The sequence below is a fragment of the Symphalangus syndactylus genome, chromosome 18 (assembly GCF_028878055.3).
Source record: "Symphalangus syndactylus isolate Jambi chromosome 18, NHGRI_mSymSyn1-v2.1_pri, whole genome shotgun sequence".
In the NCBI taxonomy this organism is placed as follows: domain Eukaryota; kingdom Metazoa; phylum Chordata; class Mammalia; order Primates; family Hylobatidae; genus Symphalangus; species Symphalangus syndactylus.
The window spans coordinates 38,565,072-38,574,650 of record NC_072440.2 but is presented as its reverse complement, the minus strand read 5'-3'; the positions used below and the strand labels follow the sequence as shown (position 1 = coordinate 38,574,650).

The window sequence follows — 9,579 nt, the reverse complement described above, 5'->3', positions numbered from 1 at the left end:
TCTGGATATTAGCCCTTTGTCAGATGGGTAGATTGCAAAAATTTTCTCCCATTCTGTAGGTTGCCTGTTCACTCTGATGGTAGTTTCTTTTGCTGTGCAGAAGCTCTTTAGTTTAATTAGATCCCATTTGTCAATTTTGGCTTTTGTTGCCATTGCTTTTGGTGTTTTCGTCATAAAGTCATTACCCATGCCTATGTCCTGAATAGTACTGCCTAGGTTTTCTTCTATGGTTTTTATGGTTTTAGGTCTAACATCTAAGTCTTTAATTTATCTTGAGTTAATTTTTGTATAAGGTTTAAGGAAGGGATCCAGTTTCAGCTTTCTACATATGGCTAGCCAGTTTTCCCATCACCATTTGTTAAATAGGGAATCCTTTCCCCATTTCTTGTTTTTGTCAGGTTTGTCAAAGATCAGATGCTTGTAGATGTGTGGTGGTATTTCTGAACCTCTATTCTGTTCCATTGGTCTATATATCTATTTTGTTACCAGTACCATGCTGTTTGGGTTACTGTAGCCTTATAGTATAGTTTAAAGTCAGGTGGCGTGATGCCTCCTGCTTTGTTCTTTTGGCTTAGGATTGTTTTGGCTATGTGGGCAAAAAAAAGATTTTTGGTTCCGTATGAAATTTAAAGTAGTTTTTTCCAATTCTGTGAAGAAACTCAGTGGTAGCTTGATGGGGATAGCATTGAATCTATAAATTACCTTGGGCAGTATGACCGTTTTCACGATATTGATTCTTCCTAACCATGAGCATGGAATGTTCTTCCATTTGTTCATGTCCTCTTTTATTTCGTTGAGCAGTGGTTTGTAGTTCTCCTGGAAGAGGTCCTTCACATCCCTTGTAAGTTGGATTCCTAGGTATTTTATTCTCTTTGTAGTAATTGTGAATGGGAGTTCACTCATGATTTGGCTCTCTGTTTGTCTTTCTTGGTGTGTAGGAATGCTTGTAATTTTTGCACATTCATTTTGTATCCTGAGACTTTGCTGAAGTTGCTTATCAGCTTAAGGAGAATTTTGAATGACCCAAATTTTTATGCTCTGAATATCTTGGTTAAGCATTAACAATGAATTCCTAAAAACACATAAATTAAAATTTTTACTTAATAGCAGGTAAAAATTTTAACTGCCTAAGAAATACACTACAGAAACATAAAACTGCATAAAACATTTATACTAAAACAAGTAATCAAATGACAAAATCACCACACTTAATGACAAAAAGCCCAACATTCCAGCAGCCCTGTTATATAATATCAGGTTAAATATTTTATCTTATTACATCATTACAAAGTGATACTACATTTTACCACAGAGGCAAAAAAGGAACTAGTCACTAGGAGATATATACAGCCAGCAGGGTGGCTCAGACCTGTAATTCCAGTGCTTTGGGAGGCAAAGATGGGAGGATTGCTTGAGGCCTGGCATTTGAGACCAGCCTGGGCAACACAGCAAGACCCCATCTCTATAAAAATTTTTTTTTTTTGAGATGGAGTGCAGTGGTGCCACCTTGGCTCACTACAAGCTTGGCCTCCAGGGTCCAAGCAATTCTCCTGCCTCAGACTCCTGACTAGCTGGGATTACACATGTGCGCAACCACGCCCAGCTAATTTTTATATTTTTAGTAGAGACGGAGTTTCATGACCCCGTTCGAGACCATGTTGGCCAGGCTGGTCTCGAACTCCTGACCTCAGGTAATCCAGCCGCCTCAGCCTCCCAAAGTGCTTGGATTACAGGCATGAACCACCACGCCCTGTGGTAAAATTTTTTTTTTAATTAGCTGGGCATGATAGTGTGTACCTGCAGTCCCAGCTATTTGGGAGGTTGAAGTGGGAGAATCACTTGAGCCCAGGATTTCAAGGCTGCAGTGAACTATCATCAGGCCACTGTACTCCAGCCTGGTGACACAGCATGACTCTGTCTCTTAAAAAAAAAAAGGAGATATAATTTGTTATATAGTTGGGACTGTGAATTGAGATACTGAGATTTAGATGTTCTTAACTCCTAGACTGGATTGTAGAGAAAATTGTAAATGTTTTAACACACTAGTGTTTCTACTGCCAAATTCCTGTTATCTCATTAATTGCATTCCATATACACCTTTTGCAAATGTTTACCATATAGTCTGTTTATAAACATCTTAGATATGGCAGAAATTAACTACTGATTTTTATGGTTTTCATTTTAAAATACTGTTTTGCATAAGCAGCATGAGAAAATCTGGGCCAGGAGTCCCTTATAGAAAATGCCTTGTGTTAAAGATGATGATATACACCCACCATTATTAGAAGAGCTTGTACTTTGAAGGAGATTTCTGGGGTGGAAATTAAATTTGTAATAACCTATCTATATCCCTTTCCTCCAGGCTGACATGTTTAGGATGACTGGTCACATTAGTTAGGTAATACTGGCACAGAGTTAAATATCCTGCATAAAAAGTGAATTAATAATATTTGCCTTTCTAAACAACTTTTCTAAAAAAAAAAAAAAGAAAACAAAAAAACCTTGCTTTTAGGCCAGACACAAAGCAGAATTAAAAATATTAAATATTAGTTTGCCCACCATATTTCATATAATAATTATACTCTGGACATTTACAAGTTTATTATGAAAATGTCTATTCAAGACAGATTTCAAACCTATGCCAAAAAACTCAAATTTCAAAAGTAAAACTGTTCATGTTAACATAAAGAATATTGTATATACTGTAAGTACTTTCTGAGAAGCCTTCCATTCTATGCCTCTGCTATACATGCATATAGCATACTTTTGGTTTTTACAAAAATAGCTTCACATTACACAAACTGACAAAGTACAGAAAATGCTGGCTACTGGATTTAATTATATAAACCTAGCTTATTAGCTATGCCTTAGATACCTGAAGTTAAAAATCAACAAAAATGAAGGAAATAATGCTTTTCCATTCTTATTTTTAATAACAGAGTTCTGGATATCATTTATTTAACCTTGAATCAATACCCTTATATTGATTGTTTAAATGCTATCTCATTAACTATGCTATTTAAATGTAATCTGAGTTTCAGAGTAGGCGTTCCCAAATTGTACTTAAGTTCTTTGGAGAAAAAGAGAGGTGTAGAGGACAATCTATGGTAGTCAAGTTAAGACTCCAAGAGATCATACAGAAATTTGTCTAAGTTGTACATGTGTTTCCCAAACTTTGGGTATTTGACCATGTGATCTCTTTTAATGTTTGAGAAATGCAGAATTTGTCCTTAAATATTTATTCCAGATATGAAGTAAATCAGCATGATTCTATAACCAGTAGCAAATATAAAAGCAATCATTCCTAAATAGGATCAAATTTCCTCCAGCTTAGAACCATATAAAATATAAGGTCTATTTCAACATTACGTTTCCAGCCCACAGCTTCCTGTGCCTTTTTTTGAGACAGAGTCTCGCTCTGTTGCCAGGCTGGAGTGCAGCAGCATGATCTCGGCTCACTGCAACCTCTACCTCCTGGGTTCAAGCAATTCTCCTGCCTCAGCCTCCCCAGTAACTGGGATTACAGGTGTGCGCCACCACACCCAGCTAATTTTTGTATTTTTAGTAGAGACGGGGTTTCATCATGTTGGCCAGGCTGGTCTTGAACTCCTGACCGCGTGATCTGCCCGCCTTGGCCTCCCACAGTGATGGGATTACAGACATGAGCGACCGCACCTGGCCTCCTGTGCTTATTTCTAGTTTGCTTATTATAAACAAGTAAAATTAAAAATGTCCTTATATATCTGATAACTAGTAATATGCTGAAAGTTATCATATGGATACTATGGCTCAAGTCCTGACACACACTTTTATTTACTTGCTGATTTTTGATAAAATGTTTGTTACAGGCAGCCAGGGGATAGCTTTCTTTCTCCCCCAAGACCAGCTTTAGAATGGTAATTGATTGTACTTAGTTCTCAGAACTTCAGAAACAACGTAATAAGTAAACAATTTCTTAAAAGTATGCTAGATAATAGCAAATGGGATTCCTTAACAACAGTACTCTGTTGCAGTGAGAGGTGATTTTTCTGAAGAATCCCAAACCTCACAATATTCTCTATACTCCTCCAACCCCTTACACACACACACACACACACACACTGTAAAATATCAATCTCACATATATAGAAAGGCTCTCTAAATGATGGGAAAAAGTGGGAAAAAAAAAAGCATACATCAAACAAATACAAAATTGGCATGTGTTAAGACTAATAAATTATAGAAAAACAGACCTTTAAATACCTTTAAGTTGTTACAACAGAACTGATGATACCATAACTTTAGTAGGTAACTGAGAATTATGACTATATCCTTTGCTTCAATACTTTTACTCTAAAATGTGACCCTAAGTAAAACATGTACATAAATTCTTTCCATGAACAGCTTGATTGCAGAAAACCAAACGTATTATAGATTTGTCTTAACACTGAATAACTTCAGTGCCTTGAGTTATAATGTGTTGCCCACACTGGCACCCAGTAGAGACTGATAATCTAAAAGAATAGCATTAAGTGTTATTCAAACTGGTCCATAAACATTCTCAGTGGTCCTTAGGTTCTGAGAGATACAGTCCTGAGGTTTTACAAGTATGCTTAGCTGTAACCGAAATTCTAACTTGCATAACATAATGTAACTCTAAATGTTAGTTCCTCCAAAAAAAAAAAAAAAATCCAGGACCTCTTTATAAAAAGTTACCAAATTTATTGTAATGTCTAGTTTCATTTTTAAACTGTAGCTGCTGGACAATTTTTTGTAATTTAAAATTCATTATCGGGGTACAGAAAACATTAATAAGCTGACAGTGAATTAAATACTAAGTGAATAAAATTACTGGACCATGCATTTATAAAAGCCATGTTTAATAGTAAAACGTTCCAGTTATACTAAACTGAAAGAAACATCCTTTAGCTCCTTACTTCCAATGAGCACATTCTCATTTTGATATAATTTATCCTTTTCACCCAATCATTACTATGCCCAACAAAATGTTTCCAAATTTTATACCTTTCTTTACCACTTATGAAGTATGACGTAACTGTCACACTTTAAGGAGTTCTTTAAAAGAAATGTGAAATTTAACGTTTTACTTTGAACCCGTTTGATCAGAAAGTATGAAGTATAACTACCACGAGTTAAAACAAAGAATGAAATAACAAATGGTGTCTATGTAATCGGCAAATTACTTGATAAGACATTTTAACTATTTTACAGTTCTGCTTAGCACAAGAATAAACTGGGTTCCAAGGTACTACAGTGTTTGGCATTTTTACTGCAAGCTTTAAACCATAGTGTTACTCCTCTCAAGCCATCTCTCAGAAAATGGCAGTGTTTGTGAGTACAAAAATTGTTCTATCCAGTAGGTGGTATTCTACATAATCAAGATAAGAGAATTCTTTATAAAATTATGTTTTAAAAAATGCAAAATGACTTATAATTACCAGCTGTCTCAAAGGCTGTAATAAGAAAAATGCAGCAAACAGAAGTACTCATTAATATTATTTTGTTTTGAGAAAGCCAGAAATGATTCTAATAAGCAATAATAATAAAAGATGTAATTAATATACTGTAGCTCTTTTAAGCCAAAGCACACTTTTTACCTCAAACAAGACTGTTCTGACTTTTACATTCTTAATTTCCTTTGTCCAAAATAGGACCCCATTTTAAATAGAGTTCATTTGAATTGAGTTCATAATCTAAAGTCACTTTTCCCCACAGGATGTTTTCATTTCAGTATATAAACTGCTAAGTGGCAAATGACTAAGTCAGTTATAAAGAATTTGTACCACAGTAAATGTTAATTTACAATAACTGTCAATAGAAACCTATAAACTTCTACATCCAAGCCTAAAAGTTACTATAGTATTGAGGTCAGAACTAACATGATTCTTCCATTTGGTCAAATTTCATTTACCAAATAATACTGTCAAGAAATCCAAAGAAGAAACTTTAGTGGGTTCTTCCAAAGCTGCATAATTTTCCAAATGATTTTCCTCTGGTTGCAAAGCCTGTTCAGTCCTTCAATCCTTTTTTAGTCGTTTAGCTTTTGCAATGTTTTCTTGGCGTTTTTGCTTCTTCTTTTGCTCCTTCTCCCTGGCCTCAATCATCTTGGCCAATTTCCAAGACAGTACAGCACTTGCTAGGAACAGTGGAGTAAGGGCCAAAATAACGGTTGTAAGGAAGCCATATGGGTCCTTTGCAGCCCATTCCACAACATACTCAGCCCAAGCCTTTATATCAAACATCTTCACAGCAGTCTTATGAAAACTGGGGCTGGGGGAGGTGGGTGGAGAACACAGAGGAAAAAAACAGGAGAAAAGACTATGTGGTTAATCAAATTTTGAAAAAGTTTCCTCACACAACCAGTTAACTCAGGATTCCATTATCACTCAGTTTGCTTTTTTAAAAAGTACTAATTAGTACTATTGTAATAAGGACTAGTATCTCCGGTCAGGAAAAAGTAATTCATCTAGTACAGCCAGAATAGTTGACACTTCAAAGAGGTAAAGTTATAGAAGATTTAAAAAAGCCATGTGACTCTGTCATAAGGACTATGCATTCTCACATGCCTCCTATATTCAAGACAAACTTTAATTAGGAGGAGGCTTTTATAAAAATCTTGAGTTTTCTATGGTCATTCCAGGAAACAGCTGAATACAGTTTGTCACTTTTTGACATATCCTTAGTATTACTAATTAACAAAAATACAAATCAGCAAATTTGGTGTTTGAAAAGGACAAGCCACAGAGCATGTGAAATGCACAGAGAAGGAGAGATGACTATTTCCCCGAATGGGAAAGAGAGGGTAAGGAAGTCATGCCATCGCATTAATATGCCAAAGAAGCAAAAAGTACTGTGCTATTTTATGCCCTTTCAGCTTTGAGGACCTCTGTTGGAATAAGCCTAATTTAATAAATGAGAAAAGTAGCCTTAACAGATGCCATGTGTTTTGTTCCTTTTTGAGTGTAAGGAAAAGGCAACTGGCAAATGAGGATTATGTGAATTGAGTGACGTTTTCTATTTTGCCCCAGAGGCTTTTCTCCCTTTCGTGTTTGTGTCAACCGCTATTCAAAGTGGTGAATTAGAATAGCTGGGTAGGGAATGAGTGTATATACATCCACTTACAATTTCAACTGGAATTTTTTTAAAAAGTCATCTACCTTATGCTTGAGTAGGGATCTCTTAACTTTGTCCTGGTGTTATTAGTGACCCAATCACGACTTCAGATGACCCTTGGTAGTGTCTTCTTGAGTTCTACTGTATACATCTGAGAGACGGTTTAAATTCTGTACAACTGGCTAGTTGGAAAGAATACAAAAATAAAACAAAATTTAAGTCACAACTTTCAGGATAATTGTAATAAAATTTTAAATGGAAAAGTTCTCTATTGTATATATGCAACCTATATGACATCTAAAATTGCCTATCCAGTATAGTAACTTTCTTCCTCATTTGAATTTACAATTGCAAATGCCCTGTAAGAAAATCCTAATTACTGGAAATCAAGTATTTTACTAAGTTACTTATTTAAATAATAAAATTTTTTTAGTTCACTGACATACGGGAGACAAGTTGGCTCACTGACTTACTTACACAGCGTATCCTTTCCCAGATTTTCAACTTTTTATACTAAAAATGTTGCCATTCATTTATTTACTGGATTAGGTACACCACTACAAAATCAAACACCTCATCTTACTCTTTATAAAGGTTTTTTTGGGTCCATCATACAATTTGTGTCCTTTACTTAAAAAATTAGAAGACATAACCAAACAAATTATAGTAATTCACCCACTGTCCCATTACCCCAGGAAAACTGTGACTAGTTTTAATTATATCTTTCCCACGATTTTCAACTGAACACACATGAAAGTGCCTAATACGTTAAATATCTTAGCTCCTGGACTTCATACGACCTCACCCATACAGTCAGAATTAGGTACTACTGAGATCGATCTGCCTTTACCTTCTCCAGCCCAGGAGCGAATAAACAATGTAAGTTTCAGAGATAAGCAAAAGAACTTTGCAGTAAAAGAGCCATGGTCCACAGGCCTCACATCTCCCTGCACCTCAACTTCAGACCCAAACGCTCGCGCCTCCACACTTTCAGGAATAAATCCTACTCTTCCGCCCAAAACGGATCGCCCAGGCTCGATCTCCCAGCCAGACCCGCGTGGCCCCTGCGGCTGCAACTGGTAGCAATTAACGGCCATCCGCACTTCCTCCTTTGTCTTTCCCTTATTCCTTACGTTTCTCCCTTGCTCACTCTTCCCTCCTTACCCTATCGGGGCCGCAGACCCAAGGAGGCCACGTCCACTCCTGCCCCTCGGCCTTGGCAAGCGCGGGCCCCTTGTCGCGCAGAGCCCAGGGTCCTGGGGGATCCTGGGTTGGCCCAGCCACACCTTGCGCCGCCGCTGTTTCTGCTGGACACCAGGAGAAAACCACGGCAGCTGCAGCCACCAACTTCCCCTACCTCGCCCCACGGGCTCGGATCCCACTCCCCACTCACCGCCAGACCGGAAGCAGGAAGGCGGAAGTCGCGGCCTTTGCGTCCCGCCCACAGGCGACCCGAGCCGCCAGCCGGGCGTGAGGAAGTCTAGGGGCCAGTTTCCGGCTGCGCCATTGCTGTGTGGGTTTTGGGACCTCGAGTTGAAGGACGCGGGAGGGTGGGGGCGGGGGCAGGGCAGCGCTGAGATTTCCGGGGAGCGGCAGGTGAGGCCGCGCGGGGCGGGTGACGGCACCCGGGCGGGCTCCTTTCCAGGCTGCAGCCCGAGACTGCCACGTCCTGCGGGGACCAAGTGGTGGGCGAGGAGGCGTGGAGCGGCTTCAGGACTCAAGGAGAGGTTCCAAAGTAGCTAGGGACTTTTGCCTCTGCCCCCCGAGGTCGATCGGAAGACAACCCCCATCCCCTGCTGTAGCCGGACAGTTGGAGGGTCTTGGGTGGGTGAGGTGTTTGGCTGAGGGAAACTCAGACCAAAGAGCAGCGGCAAGAAAGCAGTTAGGTCCCCACAAACCGCCCGAAGTCAAGGTGAGGGTCACACAACGACCCGTTACGATTCCGGCGAGTTCATCCTGGTTCACATCCCACTCCATGCCTCTCTCTTCTGGTTGGACAATAGTTACATCCTTACCAAAAGGAGGCATGCCGCTGGGCCTTGGTGGATCCACTCAACCTTGTTACCAAGGGACATGCCGCCATGCTATGTGAAAAGGGGGGTTTTGTTGTTTGTTTTTAATTTAAGTATCTAATTCGTTTCACGAAAGAATGATCAATACCGGCCCAGAGTAAACTTGATAAGTAATTAAACTGTCAGGGCATAGAGTTCCCATAGAGGTGCGTGTTCTTTCAATACACAAATAAAGGGATGCAAAAGTCAACATGCAGAAAGGGTGAGTTAATATTGTCTTCTAATCTACAGGAACTGAAAGATTAGCTAATCTGGTTTGGTTGGTGACCAAATTTTGTGATTGCTTGCACTGTTTGACTACCTCTGACAAATGTTGCAAGACCTCTTCACTGTTTGATTCTCCAAAGACTATAGAATGTTTTCTTTCAGGAGCAAGCTGCGACATGTTTAACTA

At 38.8% G+C, this 9,579-nt stretch overlaps 1 protein-coding gene across 2 annotated transcripts; it reads right to left on the bottom strand.

Moving 5' to 3' along the window:
• Nucleotides 1-4,680: 4,680 nt before the first annotated feature.
• On the bottom strand, nt 4,681-8,714 carry SMIM15 (small integral membrane protein 15). Of its 2 annotated transcripts, none has more exons than XR_010116902.1 (3): nt 8,507-8,714; nt 7,158-7,295; nt 4,681-6,270 (listed from the first exon to the last, which is right to left on the bottom strand). XR_010116902.1 is itself a non-coding variant. In XM_055252136.2 (3 exons), exon 3 carries the CDS (start codon nt 6,240-6,242, stop codon nt 6,018-6,020), a length of 225 nt encoding a protein of 74 aa, XP_055108111.1. In that variant the 5' UTR covers nt 6,243-6,270; nt 7,158-7,295; nt 8,278-8,530; the 3' UTR covers nt 4,681-6,017. The 2 variants fall into 2 exon arrangements, 1 of the variants encoding a protein (XP_055108111.1); XM_055252136.2 differs by having other exon boundaries at nt 8,278-8,530.
• Between the last annotated feature and the right edge of the window lie 865 nt (nt 8,715-9,579).